Source organism: Mercenaria mercenaria, chromosome 19 (genome assembly GCF_021730395.1).
Source record: "Mercenaria mercenaria strain notata chromosome 19, MADL_Memer_1, whole genome shotgun sequence".
In the NCBI taxonomy this organism is placed as follows: Eukaryota; Metazoa; Mollusca; class Bivalvia; order Venerida; family Veneridae; genus Mercenaria; species Mercenaria mercenaria.
Window position 1 is genome coordinate 10,062,501 of NC_069379.1, and position 19,620 is coordinate 10,082,120.

The window sequence follows — 19,620 nt, forward strand, 5'->3', positions numbered from 1 at the left end:
AAAATCTTTGGAGCCGAGTCCCTTTAAAATAAATTCTACATGTGACAAGCTCATCAAAATTGCAATATTCCATAGACTGATAAAAAAGAAATAGTATTTTACAATTTGTCCACCACTTATTTCATTTTTGTGTTTACCAAAACAAAGTTTGGTTTAATGCTTTAATACTACTAGATGACATTCTTATCTTAGCTCTAACCTTAATCTTAATACTGTTCAGTTTAGGAGAAAATAAGTTTTGCAAAAGAAACCTATTGGATGAATTAAAACGTAAGTATAGCAATTTAGGTGACGGTCTAATTGTAATATTTAGCCCAACAGCTTATAAATGAATGTATATATGATTGTTATTTACTGATAAATACAAAGTAAAAAGATGAAAACAGAACAAAATGAATGAACCATTCTCGCATTCCAGAGGTCTGCCATGGTTCCTCGGATCTCGGGATTTGGCCGATCGTCTGATTGATGAGAATATAATTAACTTTTTTAAGTTTAATGTTTCGAAAGGCTAAAGTTTAATATTATTGTCCATTATTAAAGAGAACCTTATCAAACTTGAAGCTACAAATGGTTTTGTATCTATATTTGATATATAGGCGATACAAACGATTTTGTTTTAGGATTAAATTGTAATAGAGATTTCAAGAAACAAAGTAGAAAAAGAAAATAAATTTAACTGTGTACAGTCAAAGAAATTAATAAGCAATATTCTTAGTATTTGTACTGACAAATCGTTTCTTTGAAAACATCCTTTCTCAGTATTTGAAGGGTCTGAAATTTCTTTCATATTTCGTAAGAAAATTATTTCTGTTTTTAAACACTTATTTTACTGAAGGAAACACAAAGAGACTCTGCTTTGCGAAGAAGAGAGGAAGCCACCGAAACTGTTACATTTTGCTCGAGAGAGGAGATTATGTTTTGTTGAGGTGACACAGTTCAGGTCTTTTGGCGACTTTCAAGATATACATTCAAACAACAGCAGATACCTTGGCAGAACCACAGACTTTCGTCCGCAAACTGGATGATTCCTCTCCTCGGATGACGAAGACCTGAGAAAGACCCAATGCAACATAGATAAGGAGCAAGCGGTTAGAATTTTTCGACCTTCAAAGTTATAACAGGAGGTCCCTGAAAACAGAAATTTTACCTGAAATAGGTCAAAGTTATAACACATTAAGCGAAACATTTACTTGACCTGCAAGAGTATTACAACAAGGACACCATCTGTCTATTTACACATCAAAAGAAACGCGATGTGCTCTGAAACTGGTAATGTTTAACCAAACAGATGTTTTTATTTCGGCTTTTGTCAGAGCACACTGTGAATGACTTTCCGTAACATTATGTGCACTAAAGCTTCTCTATAACAAACATATATCATCTGGGGCCGGTCTAAATGACACCTAGTTGTGATGCATTAACGAAAGTAAGTAAAGTATACCAAATTCCGGAAACACTGGAAATCCCCATGTTGTATGCAAGAATGAATTATCTTAGATACAATAGCAAACAAAAGTTGTCAGAGGCAAGCAGATGACGTATCATCCATATGCGCTTTCGGCATTCTTCGGTTTTCACGGACAACTATGTAAGGCCCATATTAGGATACTAAAGTTGTCACTTCAATGCTGTAGTTTGGGTTAACAATTTCCAATGGCGAATCTGGATTGTGAAAACACTCATTCTCAGTATAGTTGTGCATAGAGAAAATGCTACATGGAGTCAACTCTTTGGGTCATCAGCTGATACGTTTAAGTCCATAGATAAGGTAAATTTTTTTCAACATGTTCATTTCCACCAAGTTTGGCATAGAATGTATAAATGACACAAAAAAAAAAATGATAAGATGGATAAAAAAGTTAGATATTGATAAAAAAGGCAAGAAGAATGTAAATATGTAAATATGTGTTTCTTTCTTTTTGGTTACTGTAAAGGTAACGTTTATAGTTAATGTTGTAGATAGACCTTCAATTTTATATTATTAAGTGACAAAATTACGCATGTTTTATAATCTCTCTGGGGGCGTAGCACTCATCATAAGGAGAATCAATCAATGTTATTTACAAAATGTCTGTGTTTCCGTCAAACATAAGGAAAAATAATACATTGTAAAAAGCTATAATTTCATGGTAAATCATGGAAACAAATGAAGACCTTTAAATTATTTTGATTTGTACGACAACATTATATTAAGCGGTTTTAAGGAGATAAACAAACTTTAGACTGTAGCAGCTAAACACTTACACGAAATACTTCAAACTGCTTCAACCCGCCCGCTTAGCTCAGTAGGTAGAGCGTCGGTCTACGGATCGAGGGGTCGCGAGTTCGATACTCGGGCGGGGCGTGTGTTCTCCGTGACTATTTGACAAACGACATTGTGTCTGAAATCATTAGTCCTCCACCTCTGATTCATGTGGGGAAGTTGGCAGTTACTTGCGGAGAACACACTGCTTGATAATGGAATAAGAAAACGATACATATTTTCCGGTTGGTCATTTTCGATAAATTGAGTCAATATCGAATTTCTGTTTTAAAAATGTAAAACATGAGCACTGTCCAAATGATGGCATTATTACTGTTTAGAAAAGAAAAAAAAATGTAATAAATACCTGTGTAAAATATTTTACTGACTTTTGTTTTAGAGTCTTTAAAATTTTAAGTAACTAGATAGACGTATTTGCAGAGACATTATTTTATAAAACAACGAATTGTTTCTTTAATCAAAGCAAAGCTCAAATGCTGTTGAAACGTCTACTTGAATCATAATAATCATGCGCTGCTAGTACATCTAAATTTAAATTCAAGAGGCATTGCGCATGTTTCATAACAGCTCCGTTCAATATGAAATGTGAGTTTGACAAATAGAAAAAAATCATCTTTCTCGAATCTCTCCTTCCCGTTTTACTACTTAACTGGTAAATTCATGGTAGTTCTATACCTATGAATGAATATGATTAGCAAGGTTAATATTTGTTTAGTTCTAAACTGTTGTTTTAGAAAAGTACTGCGTTTTATTTTATCCTGCTACGTTTCATTATTTGTCGGAATACAAAATCATTTAACTTCCTGGGCATGAAATTCCGTGGTTTTGGTCGAAACGGTAATTTCGATTAGATATGACATCTTGGGTTTCAAGTTTTGAACATAAAACAAATGGGAATTTTACTTGTTCGTTGCAATTAAATTTTGTTGATCAACTCACTCACGAAATCCACGAAAATCAGTCCCACATGAGTATTAATGATTTTACAATATCCTTCCATAACATATAAGATAAAGATAATGACGTGAGAATTTGAGGCTGAAACACTGAAAGACGGCAAAAGAAGTGACTTTATACGGTTGTATTTCATAAAGTTAAATTATTGATGCAAAAGATAACTCATGCTTCTTGTCTTGGATGAAGTTCTAAAGCTCCATTTTGATGTTGCCCCTAAGTATCAGCGATGAAGTTCTTAACTTGAATATAATTCTCTGGAAACTCTGATATTCTACAAAATATCAAAACAACGCTTGGCATTTAAGTAAGTGTATATTACTGTAAAATCATTTAATTTCGTGGGCATCAAATTTCGTGGTTTTGGTCAAAACGGCAATTTCGTGGGGATATGAATTCGTGGATTTTAACTTTTGAACATAAAATGAATGGGCATTTTACTTGTTCGTTGGGAGTAAATTTCGTGGATTGACTCAATCACGAAATCCACGAGAATTAGTCCCCCACGAATATTAATGATTTCATAGTATCTGAAATGAAGAACACGAAAGTGTTCAACCAAAACTACCTTCAATTAAAAAGCGCTTTCTTCTAAATGAAGTGTTAACTGAATAATGTCTTATTCGGACTTCAGAATTAATACACCCCTTTCAGTTGATTATCACTTCCTACCAAATTACTTTTTTATTGTTTTATGCTTAAGTTATTAACACTAACAAATCTATGAAGAACGTATATCTCAGACTCAATCAAGTTATAACCACAACATGTACTTAATGGTATAAATGCGTGATCTGAATTTATATTGTGGTTCTTTCTCAAATAATTTAAGGTTTATTTTTTGTTAACCCTTTTCATAATGACGTCATTTTGTTTTGTTTTTTTAGACCAACTACTAAAAACATATCTATGCAAGGATTAAGATTCTGCAACCTAGAGCGCTCGCAAAGGATTTTGAATTATTTCTGACTTAAATTAAAAAAAAATCATTTTGAAAGGAATGTTGTTGAATCAGATCGTCGAGGAAACGGACGTCTACATTTTTAATTTCAAGTGGTATTATGACTTGTCGATAATTTTATCCCAGATCTAACGATTGCTGGTTAAGACTGGTTATCCGACTTACAACTGAACTTCTAATAAAACTTCACTTGGCAACAAATTCAAATTATTTTATCATGTTTAGCATTATACACAACGTCAGGCTATCTTTTATTTGGCCAATACGGATTTTTAAGAGCTATTTCAAATAAAAATACTAAGAAACTCGACATTTATATTTTCTTTGAAGTGTCTAAGAAATTTAAACCTTTAAGACAATTACCCAGTATTCTCTCTACCTCTCTCTCTCATTCTTTCTCTGTGCCTTAATCTGTCTGTCTGTCTGTCTGTCTGTCTGTCTGTATGTATGTATGATTTTCTTTAAAACAGTATCTCATTTCAAAATATAAAATAAGTTTCGCATATTAGCTAATCAGTGTATTCAAAATGATATAACTTTTCTAAAGATAAAATATTGCATTAAAATGTTTAACATGTTGAAATAAGTGAAATTACTTCATCTCAACCCGGCTGCGTTGCCTAAATGTAGAATCTATGTCGGGATTTGCTTGACATAACATCACACCCAGGATCCATCTACAAATAGAATGCAAAAAATATGATATGCTAGAAAACGAATTTACATGAACAGGCTCAATCAAACCGAGCCTGCAACATTTTCGTTTTTGTTGTGTTGAGCGACCTGTGGAGTTTCCACTTTTTCTATTTTATTCCAAGAGTAGTATAAACAAGATGGTCCTAGATCGCTCGCCTTAGTGAACGATTGTGTAGAAGGTCACACATTGAAAATGAATGCGAAATCATTTTGAATTGGGCTAGTTTTTCTCAATGCATATACTCATTAGGAAATACATATGTTTAAGACTTTTCCCTAGTTTTGGACCTCAGTCACCTCAATTTGACAAATGTTGTAGAGACAAACATTCTGAAAAAGATATTTTTTTTCTTTTCCGAACAATAAAACATGGCACGCCGATTCTTAAAAAAAAGATAGATATACAAACATGCCAAAACAAAGCAAAATGTTTGGATTAAATAACCAAAATTATTTTTATTTAATACCGACATTCTGACAAATTTTATATTCAAGAAACATGTGGCACCTAGAGCGTCAAAAAAGCTTCTTTTTTTTCTTGATTTGACATTGTAACACAGTTGAATTTCTTAGATTATCCATTTAAATTTGACCAAAAATTCATAGGGACAAACATTCTGATGACGTTTTGTGACATTTTTGTTGAAATATTTCAGAAATCAGGAATGAAGTTTTTCAAACGTCAGGTGTAGCAATTCATATTACAGAATCATACCTTAAAAGAAAATTGTCATCATTTTTAAACTTTCAAAGGTTTCGTGATAGCAACAAAATGAAAATTTGTACTTTCAACCTAAAGGATAAAACGATTTCATATTGTCTAGTTAAGAATTAATTTATACAATATTTAAGATTACATTTTTCGTTACTTTGCGATGTTCCAAAATATAACTGTTAATGTTGTGCATACGATAGCATAGCAAAATCAAAAAGCTCCGGAATAATATGTCCGCTGCAGAGCCCTATGCATATTTAGATTTGGTGCAACATAATTATAGTAATACTTACTGTCGCACATCATCAGGCCATGTTGGAATCGAAAGAAAAGTGTCTATTTGGACTCCAGCTTTGAGCGTTACAGGAATCTCCCAACTGGGTTCGTTCTCTTCGACCTTTAGCTAAAAATGATACGTTAAAATGTGTTGTGGTATGTCACAAAATTAGCATTTATCAAAACGAATAAACCATATCTTAACACATTTAACCTATGCATATGTACACAGAAGAAACTTTAAATGAATCGTAATACACATACATATATAATGTAATTGAATATGTCGTATTATACAAGCGGAAAAGTTTAGGGCACAATAACCTGGATATGCTGTCAACTTCCTTTGGGTTCTGCCGCACTACTAAATTAAAAGATACAAACCATGACTTTCTTGACATTGCTTATATGTGTGTCTTTCTTTTCTATTTTGAAGTTCAAGAAGATCTGCATTACATCAAGTATATAATGTTGCTAAAATGTAGATTAGATACTGTACCGGTGGCTGGAAGGTTGTTTGAACAGACACCTTCAAAGCATACGCATACCCTTCCTCTATACCCTGAGACTCCCAGGAAGGCAGTAAGCCCTGGCATTTGCCTGTCTTAACAGACACGCGACAACCAACATATCCGTTCTAGGAGATATTTGAAAATAAATTCAGAAATGTTATGAAATATCAAGAGTCAACCATGTATTTTAATGACTGGAATATCTATGGTACCTCATCCATGTAACAACATACGCTGTTTAATATTAGTAAGCTACTTGTGTTATAAAGTTCATTCGAAACAATAGCTAGATATATCATATGATAATCCTCATTTAAAATTCAAAATAGAATTGTATACAATTATGTTATGAATGCGAACAAATAGCTACATTATCCAAGCATTTTGTTTTTAAATCAAGATTATTAATTAAAAAGTGAAAACCTACATTCGTACCAATTAGCGCCTGATGTAGTAATATCAACAAATTATTGGTATTATTTCTTTAACGTTACAATTTAACATCTTACTTTAAATAGATACGTTTCTGTGCATTTCTTTAGCTGAGGGTGTTGGTGCAAAATTTTGTAGTTCGCACTTTGTATATCCATGCCATATTCACAGAATGCTGATGGCAGACCGGTTGAAACAAATATAATCGCAAATATCCCGCCAAATGTTATTTCCTTGATATGCATTGTGTCGTTGACTCTTCGAACCACACTAAAATGATGCAGCACAATATTAATTCAATGAATAATGAGATAAACAGATATACAAGTTATAATAAAAGGCACGGGTAGATTTTCCAGGAAGCACAGAGGACCCCAAACAAAGTAAATAGCCATGTATTGCAAAATAGAACCACAACAGAATGAAACTGTAAGGGGAATATAAAGCAGGGGGTTGCTTTACAAATCCAAAACGTATATTTTACCTGTATGCAAAATACAAAACAAAAATGGGTAAGGGTATATTATATGGGTGGAGTGTTGGAGAAAATGGAAAAAAGCAAGAAAGAATATTCAACAGTAAGATTAATGCTCCACAAACTACATCAGCGCAAACACACACTCACCCAAAACAAGCACACAAATACAAACAACTAGCAGGCACAAACAAATATATATACACACGCATGCAGAGCAAACAATCAGACAATCAGAAAAATACACTTAATTGGGACAGTTATAGAGCGCACGGTACCTCACTCATAGTAAAGTAAACGGGAAGTAAATATGAGAGGGCGATTGAAGAAAAGAGGAAAGAAACAAGACAATAAACATACTATCGTAAATTATGAAACAGACTAAACAAATTGAAAACAATGATACGGTCTAGGATCGGTCAGTAACTTATTTTAATGGAAACGGGGGAGGGGGTAGGGGGTGTTAAACACGTTCCGGGCATGACAGATTGGCATTTTTCCTTTTTACAACACGTTAGATGGGATGATGTAAAAAAAATAACTCCCCGCTGAGAAACACTTAAACATTACAAATATTTTAACAAAATAAGAATTATGTTTTATTTTCCGAAATATATAAACTATATCCCCATAGTATTAAGGTGTGTAAGACAAAGGTTTAGAAGTATTTTCAAGGTTTTATGATGCAGTTTGTGATAAATATTTCTTTTGCAAGATTGGACGATCTGTAGTTTATGATTGTGATATCTTTTTGGTTATATACAGATTTCTATCATTAAAATAATCTGACTTTCAGCAAGTTCTTGCAAAACGTATTAGTTGTGAAATATAGACACCGTTCGGTGTCGCTCGAGTGACACGCCTATGAAGGTGTGAAAAGTTGAAAATATTTGTATTTCTGAAGTACTATTCGCAATTGTTGAATGTATGTTCTTGATTGTATTAGACTTGTTAAGCTGTTAAGAGTTTTTAAAATATCTTTTTATAATACTAGTTTCATTAAAGTTAAAGTTTCAATTTAGTTAAGTACAAACAAAGATCATATCTACTTTTATTTGCATATTATTTCACAACAATAGACCCGGTCTTTCAACACTGCCTCAGGGAAAAATATTACAACGTAAATCATGTCTAAACTTATGTTAATACCTCAGCAATTTATACATTATTGCTATACGTGACCTGACTGAGATTATAAACAAGTATTGTTATTAAATGAATTAAATGATTCTAAGCCCCATACCCATTCTTTCCGAATTATAAAGTTGTAAAGCTGCAATTTCTTATTCAGACATGAAGGGCATGCAAATTACAAAATATCAGTGTAGGTACATTTTCATTCACCACTATATTTTCTTAGCACTGGAGATCAAACAATGTTATTTAACAGAAATCATAGATTTAATAATTACACAGACTCTTCCCCCAGTGACATCACATTTGATTTGTTTGCTTTTGAGGCATATATCTCGTCACGAAACAAAACTGTATAACAAAATCACATAAAACACTGCAGTAACCTAGAGAAAAGATGTCTGCTACAGCAGAAAAAAGTAATCTTCAATACCCGTAAAGATATTCTTGAAAGATATGCCAAGTTTGCGTTTTTAATTCCAAATGCCTCAAAAGAACTGAGGCGACACTTCCTGCAAAGGTTATTGATATAATTCAATTGCAAGATACAGGAAATTATTCTACATTCGAACATGAACGCTTATTTTCGGGTCAAATACATGCAGTACTCTCGAATATTTCTGATAAATGTCAGTCATTTCCAACAGTACATTTTTTACTGCAAAGAGAAGACGTCTGTTTAGCGAACATCGTGACTTGGATCATTAGCTACCATTATATCATTTACCAGCGTATGCCCGGCAACTTGTCAGCTTTGTCACACATTACCTTATATATAGCCCCAATAGCATGCTATTTGGACGATAAATTCAAAGTTCCCTGTTCACTTCACAACATGTTTTACATTGGTATTTCATGTCCGATCAGAAAATAACTGTCTATTGAGCGGATTCAAGTCGAACAAGCTTACATCATGAATGTAAGATAAAAAATTACATTGTTTTCAAACCAGTCATTCAAACTATAAACCAAACTATATAATGTAATATGAAATAAGGCAATGCCTTAATCGGGAATCGTTATATTTATCAGCTTGCCCTGAAATATGCGTAGATTTCGGGAAAAAAGCAATACTGCTCATATTGGTACTGATCTACAAGACGTTGCGGTTCGGACAATTATGTGGACGCTTATCACGAACAAGGAAAGCAAATTCTTCCAAAAATTCCGAAGTCAGTCGCTCTTTGCACGTGCTGGCAGACCATATTTTTTTTCAATTGATAGTATATATAATTCGGTATAATCAGCCAGGATAAGAGATACAGACGTATTTATTCTGAGGATAATATATTCAAGGAATCTGTTAGGGAACTTCAGTATTTATTCCTTGGCAGAAATTATCGTTAAAGGGTTGTTGATAAAGCACTGAATGAGATAAATTGTGTAACACAAAGTGATGCTTTTATCAAAAATAAGAGAGACTAGAATAAAGTTATAGCATTTGTTATAGAGTACAATCCGTCCTAGTATTGGTAACATAATTAATAAACACTTGGATTTGTTACGTCTATCTAGTAACCCTGCTGTTAAAGATCTGTATATTAAATGTAAGCCAGTTATGGCATTCAGACGTCCTAGAAATCTTAATGATACATTAGTTAAAACAAAATGTTTGTCTACTAATACATATCCACATTTCAGGTCTAGTAAATGTAACAGACCTTGATGTCAACAATTTGTGAAAGTGACAGTTTCAGTAGTTCACAACATTGTACTACTTACAAATTGAAACATAATGTAGTTTGTACTAGTAACAATGTGATATATTTGATAACCTGTAGAAAATGTGATGTACAGTATATAAGTGAAACTAGCTAGCAAGTTTCTCGTCGTATGAATAGCTATAGATTTTGGCATCAACAATTTTGTTGATCCATATTTATCAACTAATGTAGCTATTCGTTTCAATAAGGCTGGCCATAGTTTCTTCTGATTTTAGTTATATGCCTATTGACTGTGTTAACTTTTTGGATGCACAAATTAGGTACTGTGTATCCACAGGACCTCAATATCAAATATCATGTATAATATACAGTAACTCATTTGACATTGTATTCTTGCATAAAAACTACTTTTTTTCGCTGGATCCGCCTATGTATTAACGGGAGAAATATCGTGTGCAAACAAGGCAATTCACGTGTTGTTAATACCCGATTTTTATTTTTGAAATGCTTTCCCAGAGACGTATATGTAATTCTGCGCAGATTCAAATCTGATATCTGCGTCTTGTTTCTTTCATAAAAAGCTCTTCTTGAAGCAATAAAGATGCAATCTAAACCATAGAATGTTTTACTGTATCAGTAACTAACGCAAAATGCGCTGCCCCCAACTTTGTTCGTACTCGTGTCTTCCCTTGTTTACTCCCCTTTTAAGTTTTAGAACTCGGCGTCAATTCAGATTTTGTAGACAACCGTGAGTGTTAAAAAAATCGCGTGTTTACCTGTGCGATTCTTTGTTTTTAGGTATCATATTTATGATTTTGGTAAGTATCAGTCGGTATGTTTCATCTAATTTCTCGAAGAATTTATATAAACAGCTTGGAAACTTGAAACTACGTTCGTACTCATCCGTGCTCCAACTGCGTGTCCGTACTCAATGTAACTCGAATGTAAAGTTATTATTCTTGAAATGTGATCGAGTCCACCAAATTGTGAAATGATATGAACCATTATTGGTAATTTTATGTTTGTAATAATGAGAGATAAAAAAATCGGTTAAAAACCTTCAGGATGTGCTTTTGATAGTGTTGTTTATTTCCGGGCCCTGGATACGGATATTTAAACATGTTTACCGTTTCCAAGAACAACAGGAATGGTAAATAAAAATGTACCGGGATCGTCAAGTCATCACATATGAAAACAATACACAAATCGTCGTGAAATAATTTTTATGCAAGAATAGCGACAATACACGTTTGTTTTGTGTGTTAACGTCTGCAGAAGCCCTTGGGATATGTTTGTGACCTCGACCTTCGGTCTCGGTCACAAACAATCCCGCGGGCTTCTGCAGACGTTAATACACACAAAAAACGTGTATTATCCCTACATTATTTACTTCAAATAATTATTTGAGCTGTTTAATACATATGTGACAAGCATTTTAGTTATTACTGATACTTTTATATTGTTTGCTTTTAATGGCAGTCCATATCAGTAGTTTTATTGAATCTTATTGATCCTGACTTGCTGTTGTATGTAAACATACTTTTGTGCATACTATTTAATTATTGATTCGTTTTTAGATTTTGTGCACACTATTTAATTATTGATTTCTTTATAAGTTTTCTTTTTCACTGTGAAATTACATTATTTATTTATTGATTGATTTATTGATTTATTTTTATTTATTTATATTTCTATTTTATTTTTTAGTAAAAATACATAAAATTATATATATGGTACTTATTTACATTAATATTGTTTCTAAAACTATATGTTCTGTAGCTGTTTTTCTGGACTATATAATTATATAATTCAAATAGTGCGCCAAATTTAACGTCATATCTTGACGTTATGATGTCATTTTAATTTTAATTATGTTTGTATACATTGACACATTCTATGTTTGCCTGAAGAAGTATCTTAATACGAAACGGGTTGCGAACTTGAGTTGTCTTCTTTCTTTAACCATATAATGATAAAATTAGTAATATGAAATAATGTAATGCCTCAATCGGGAATCATTACAGACCATCAGCTTGCCCATAAATATGCGTTTGTATCAATTAAAATGTAGATTTTGGAATAAAAACAATACTGCCAATATTTGTACTCATGTGCAAGACATTGCGGTTCGGACAAGTTACGTTGACGCTTACTATGCACAAGGAATAAGCGATTTCTTCCAAAACATCTGAAGTCAGACACTCTGTGCACGTGCGGGAAGACCACATATTTTAATTTGATAGTATATCTCATTCAGTATATATCGCATGTTACCGAAGAGGGATCGATCCCGAATTTCGTCGCGAAGGATCGATTCCCTATAAAGATATGAAATAATTTTATGACCAGCAAGTGTAGCTCACTTTTCAATTTTATAGTTGGACAGTCAAAGACGAGAGTCAAAATTTATGATAGAGTTCTTCAGTCCATCCTGATTTTCACACAGTCATATGTAAACTTGAATTTAAGTGAAACTTTTCATACATGAGTATACATAATTTATGATATGGCATTTACCGTAAATTTTATGTAAACTTCCTATATCTAAATATAATATTGCCTTACTGTAAAGTCACTTTTTGTGTTCATTTAACATGGAAGTAAAATAGTAATTTGTTTTCAATTAAATTGCGTCTGTGGAATAGAGATCATATACCCTGTCAATTTTCTATATAATTTCAAACGTTATTTCCAGCTTGAAATTTCGGTACTATGAAGAAGTAATCGATCGATGTTGACATTACAGTGATTCTGCTTACAGTCCTTATCTCGTTTTGTTTGACTGTTTCTTACTTCGACACATTTATTGTATTTAAGAAAGAATGCATAGAAAAAAACCGTGTTTTAACGTGATTAATACGCGGGAAGAGGTAATTTCAATAAACAAAATCATTGACGTCATCGCACGTTAACGTGACGTCATTTTCGCGTAAAAGTGTTTAACAGAAACAAGCATATTAGAAACTTTGTCACATAAAATAAGGCAGCAGAAATTGTTCTGTTATTTAATCAAAACGATTATTTCACATGTGACATTTTATTAAAGATCACCTGTTCGTCCTATAGAAAATGTCACAATGGTGATTGAGTTTACACCATCACCATTTCCTCAATACAAGTTTTGATTTGACCATACACAACTGTTTCTTTTCTCTGTTAAAACAAATATTGGTTATGCTTTTCCCATGCCTCGAGGTAAAAATACGTTGTTTTAGAAAATTATAATTGCCTAATGATATTTTGTCGTCTAAGCCTACAATGATGTTTTAGGGCATTTATCTTCATTCTCTACAAAACAAGCTACATTTTTAAAATAAAATAATTCTTATTTATCAAAAAACGACATTTGTACGGCCTCTTGTCACATAATATAAGGCAGCAGAAATTGTTCTGTTATTTGTTTAAAACGATTATTTAACCTGTGGCATTTCTCTTTGTGTTGAGATTTTATTAAAGATCATCTGTTCTGATAAAGAGTCAAATTAGTTAGACACTAAGGCATCATTGAATATTTACCAATATGTAATTCTCTAGGCTTTTATTTACCCAATCATATTAAAATTAATAAATAGGTATTGATCTGTTTTATAATTATAGATAAGATAAAAATTACGGCCGCCACAAGGAACCTAAAGAATGCTATTGATATAGTTGATAAATTCTATAGGAACTCAAAGAAATTTTACGGCCGCCACACGGTTATTAAAAACTGCTGTTGAAATAACTGTTGATAAAATCTATAAAATCTTCATTTAGCATAAAATGAAGCTACTTGAAATATTTGGTAAAGTCATTTCAGTTCATGAGAGATAGTTAGACTCGCAGCCCCAACCCCCGATTTCAGCGGAATTTTATCATAAAGTTGCATAGAATTGATTCCTTGATTCCAATTTCGAAAGTCAGATATCAATTTCAGGTTTATTTTATAACAGTCTTTTTAGATATAACGATACTTTCTGATTCCATATTATGATATACTAATAAACTATATGATAAATTGAATTTAAGATACCAATCGATACATGATAAAGATAAGAAATATCCTTAATTTAATTCAACATAATCATATATACCTTTCTCATATCTGAAAATACAATTTTGGATACCATTTAATGTTGTCTTAAAAAGTGTGTCCTGTTTAGGATATCAACAATTCATTTAATACAGTCTCACAATTGGACTGAATATGTCTAAATATCGTTTATTGTATTGATTTCAAGTTGGAATTGATTTGTTAAAGTTTTTGTTTCGAACACTGAATAATTGATATATGTCTCTACTGTTTGTCTGTTTGATCTCTCTAAAATCTCTTCTCAGACACTTAAGCGTTTGGAAGTTTGTAAAACTAATAAAGTCTCCCTGACAACATACATGATAAATACTCTACTCTATTGACAAATATACGTTATGTCTTACATGAAGAGGACGATTACTGAGATATCTTTTGTAGTCACGTTTTGTCATATATGAACGACTAAAGTCAGGAAAACAGTTAATAAACCGTATTTTAATCATCTCATATGGTAAAGTCATGCTGTGACTGTTTAGGATGACATGAAACCAACATTAAATATAACGGTTACCGTGGGCAAAATGATCATGATTATAAGTTATATGAGCCGCGCCATGAGAAAACCAACAGCATGGACCCAGACCAGCCTGCGCATCCGAGCAGTCCTTTACCTTTTCCAGTACTTTTATGTCAGGTTCTTGTGTTTCAAGCAAGAAAGTAAAGTAAACGGTCAAGCTTTCATCTTGCAGTATATCTTTATTATTAAAATGGTAGTTTATGTAAGCGAGAAAAGCGAGGTCAATAGGATGTGGTCGGTCTTTAAGTTTTTGGGGTTTGGAAACAAATATTTTCTGGCCTACAAATATTAGAAAACGTATTGTCCATCTAACAGCATAATTATACTGTCATTATTGCTATTGACATATAACGTGAGGCTTGTTTTAAGAAATACAAAAGTTATGGATGTGTCGATTTTGCAAAAAAGCAAAGTAAATATTCAAGCAAACATTTATGATACATGCAGGCTCAATATGGCTGTGCTTGTTTGTGATCAGGCCGTAAAGTATTGGGTTGATGGGGATAGTTACGCTGCGTTTCGTAGCAGATGGTCCTTGTTAATTTATTGACCAACATTTTGGGTAAGACTCCCGAGAAAATTGTAAGATTTGGGATGCCAGTAAGTGCATTTTCCTTTCATCTTGAAAGCACTTTCTGTTGAGATTTTCAGTCAATTTCACGATAATATCCAACATTTGGCCAATGTTAGAAGCTTGTTATAAATTTTTGTATATTTTTTAGTTGAGATGTATGTCGGCATTTCATTTGACTTAAAAGTAATGATTTAAGATAAACAGACATTTCATAAATTAATAACCAAACAGCGTCCCGCGAGTGCCATAGACAGGAGATGGAGAGAGCACGACAGGAGACCCCCCCCCTCCCCCACCGAGAAAATTGTAGGTTTGGAATGCTAGTAAGTGCATTTTTCTTGCATCTTGAAAGCATTTTCTGTTTAGATTTTCAGTCAATTTCATGATATTTTTCAAAGATAACTATCCAAGATTTGGCCAATTTTAGCTATAATTGTTGATGTATTTTTAGAGAAAATATTTACGTCGGCATTTTGTTGAATTGAAAGCAATTGTTAAGTAAATATCATATATTAAGATAAAAACCAAATACTCAGTAGAAATTAGCCTTCGGTTAGTTTTGTTTTATTACACCGCGAAAAAATAACGCGATTGTTTCCATTTTTAACATACGTCATGTTTTCTTATGTAAACAAATATGATAGATTATAAAAGAAATCGTCCTTTAATTCATACCAGATTAAAGATCCATCAGATTATCTTTACCTAGTTATGTTTCATCCAGACAAGCAGGGTTAGATACGTTTGACACGAAGTGACAGATACTTCTTGTTGGGGATAAGTACTTTACATTAACAAAGCAATATTTCGGCACCTTTGCTCAAAGCAAAAGATTAAATTTAATGCGAAAAAAAAAAAAACTGGTACGGCCGATTACGGCCGATATTATGCTCGGCCGGACCGTCCGTGACGGCCTTGTAGATGATAAGTGATCTATTTCTGTCTTGATAAAGCTTGATATCATGAGGACAAGATTCTTTAGTAATTGGTAAATAGCCGCAAGATATCTACGAGCATTTGATTACAATATATGATCAATTAACTTGCCATTTTCTATAAATTGAATTTAATGAAAAAAAAAAAGAAAGAAACAGATTAAGAAACAATTTGAAAGTAGACTTATTTATTACTTGCATTAGGTACAATACTTTAATTATAACGTTTTCAGTGGAATAAGAAAAAAACTTACCCCGATAATTCTGTAAACCTTCCACTTTCCTCTCCAATCGGATTATCGTCAGACTAACATTAATAGTTTTATCACGTGACTGTTGCTATGTTGTAACATATCATATGTCCTTTGTGTTAATGATATTGTTAGTGAAAAGGTAAAATTGAGCCGCACCATGAGAAAACAAACATAATGCATTTGCTACCAGCATGGACCCAGACCAGCCTGCGCATCCGCGCAGTGTGGTCAGGATCCATGCTGTTCCCTAACTGTTTCTCTAATTACAATAGGCTTTGAAAGCGAACAGCATGGATGATGACCAGATTGCGCAAATACACAATGTTGATTTTTTCATTGCGCGGCTCAAATGCAAACTATTTCAGAAATATCATTAGAATGAGTAATATAATGGTTGCGTTCTTGTGACGCTCCCGGATGCAGTAGTGGGGTGGCATTTAGCGCTTTTAAGATATGGAAGGGCGAGGGACAGATTAGAGTTAGATATAATAATTGTAAATTAAAATGATCATATTTTACTGGAAAGAAAAAATGTAGAACATATATAAAGAGAAATACCTTGACAGAGAAACGTGTGAGAGAATTTTACCGTTTCGATTTTCGGTTCTTATTTTTATTTGCAATTGATTAATCCCTGACGCTTACGAACGCTGAAGTACTTTTGAATAATTGAGCCGCGCCATTAGAAAACCAACATAGTGGCTTTGCAACCAGCATAGATCCAGACCAGCCTGCGCATTCGCGCAGTCTGCTGTTTGCTAACAGTTCCTCTAAATAAAATTATTTACGTTTTTCGCTGTTACTAGTATGTGGTTGCTAGTCTATTTTGGGTTTTCAGCTAGTCTATGTTTTTCAAGGTTTGATAGTTTCGCGCTTCTTTGTTTCGATTGAGCGATTTTCTACAGCGTTTTTTATTGGGGATTTCGCCTTTGTCAATCACTCGAGGCTAGGTATTTGGTTGTTACACACCGAAGTTGTTTTTGTTGCATACTAAATGTCGGCCGAGGAAAATTCACCACGCCGAAATTCTCGTCGCTCACCAGATATAAATCGTTATTCAGAATCCGAGATTTTCAATGAGCTGAAAGGTTATTTTGACGACAAGTTCGACACCCTGAAAAGAGATGCGGAGGGGATAACCGACACATTTGCAAAAATGGTAAAGAAAGATCATTCTTTATCTTTTAAAAACTTTGCTAACAAAAGACAATACGAATTCAATATCACGTTGTTAGATAATGTAGAAAGCATTGAGAGAGCAGTTAATTTGAGACAAGCAGATAAGGCGCTAAAATTCAGTGAAGAACTTAAAACTGCTATTGCCCACAGGAATAAGGCCATCCGTATTGCAGATAGTTCGGATGCAGGCTGGGCTACTATCGCAGAATATGAAAAGCTTGATGTCGCAGACAATTCCGATGATGATCGCAAAATCCGACGCGCAGAGGAGCGTACTAAAAAGAAGCTTGAAAGTAAAAAATCTGTTAACATGTCTTCTGATACTTTTCGTTCCTCAACCTTTAAAAGCAGGTTCAGCAGACCGTCTATGGACAAGCAGCTCTTGGGAAAGCGCACCTTCGATCGCAACTTCCAGCGTGAAGTCGTCTGCTACAGATGCGGGCAATTGGGGCATTTTGCAAACGGATGTGCCAGTGGATATCCAGAACCCGTCGGCAATGCCAGACAACGACCAGTGGCTACCTCAGATTCAGCACAGTCAAGTATTTCCGAAATTACCACCAAATAGTAAACCAGACGACTTTTCAACAGATGATAAGTATTTATTTTTGAACCAGCATAATGATTACTTACATGAATCATCTGTTTTTTGTGAATTTAAAGATAGTGACAGACTTTCTGATATTTCTGTAAAAGATAGATTGAAAGAATCTTTGTCATGTTGGAAAGATACAATTCAACCTTCTAGTACTGAAATTTTAACTTTTATAGACAATGGTTACACTATTCCTTTTATAGAAAACCCACCTCCTTTTGAGATGAAAAACAATCAGTCTGCTTTAAAAAACAAAATGTCTGTTGAATCTGCTATTCAAGATCTTATTCTTAAAAATTGCATATACCAGGTTTCCTCCAAACCAAGAAATGTCAGTCCCCTGTCGGTAGCTAAAAATTCTTCAGGCAAAAAACGCCTAATTTTAGACCTCAGAGAGTTAAATCAATAATTAACTGATGATTTTATAAAAAGGGATTTGACAAAAAAATCCCTGGTTGGGGGTAGTATACGCTATTTAGAGAGTACTTATTTTTACCAAAAAACGGAGGACTCTTTTGGAAGTGATGAAATCTGTCAATATATTTAGAAAATGTGACATGGATTAATCCATGCACAAGCAAAAGAAGACACTAAAACATGCTGTTTTTCATTTCTATTTTTATTTAATCTGTAGAAATATTACACAAAACATGGATTAATCCATCTATATGTAGAGCATTAATTCATAAATGACAATACTTTCTTTCTTAATTAAGTATCTATAATTTATAAACAAGCAGAAAACACAACATGGATTAATCCATCATTCAGTTCAAATGAATTATGTACAATTACAAATGAATAAAAAATAATACAATTATAATGCATGGATTAATCCATGCTTCCAAGAACAAAGCAATTTAAGCACAAAATATGAATCCAATGTTGTTTTTTTCATTTCTCTGAGAAAAACTTCACATGGATTAATCCATCATTTCAGTCGGTCTACTGACGAAAATTCTAGATTTATCTGCAAAAAAATAACTATACTTTAAATTCTAACGCACGGAATAATCCACTCTCTTCCATGTTTTTCAAACAGATACATGCATTTTTACTATTGCTAATATGATGGATTAATCCATCTTTTCCTCGTGTAACAGAAACAGTGTTAGAACAACTCAAACATACCAAATGTACATGTATCTGTTTTAAAATCTAATTAATACAATTAAGAGTCAGACAAGAAAAGATGGATTAATCCATTCCCGATTCATACAGAAAACCAGTTGGTTAACGCCTAAACTGAAAAATAAAGGACATGGATTAATCCATCTAGTCTCATCCTTTGTTCTCAGAACAATGAAGTAAAGTATAAAAACTTAGTGGAAACGATGGATTAATCCATCCTTTATAGAACAATTTATATACAGACTACGAAAAAACAAACACTGCTGAGTTTTAATTCA

The 19,620-nt window shown here is 33.1% G+C and overlaps 1 protein-coding gene across 1 annotated transcript; it reads right to left on the minus strand.

Annotated features, from left to right (window-relative positions):
• Nucleotides 1-4,773: 4,773 nt before the first annotated feature.
• LOC123542729 (uncharacterized) lies at nt 4,774-7,077 on the minus strand. Its single transcript, XM_053531154.1, has 4 exons — nt 6,890-7,077; nt 6,368-6,505; nt 5,886-5,995; nt 4,774-4,858 (listed from the first exon to the last, which is right to left on the minus strand). The coding sequence occupies exons 1-4, from the start codon at nt 7,055-7,057 to the stop codon at nt 4,774-4,776; spliced, it is 501 nt and encodes a 166-aa protein (XP_053387129.1). The 5' UTR covers nt 7,058-7,077.
• Between the last annotated feature and the right edge of the window lie 12,543 nt (nt 7,078-19,620).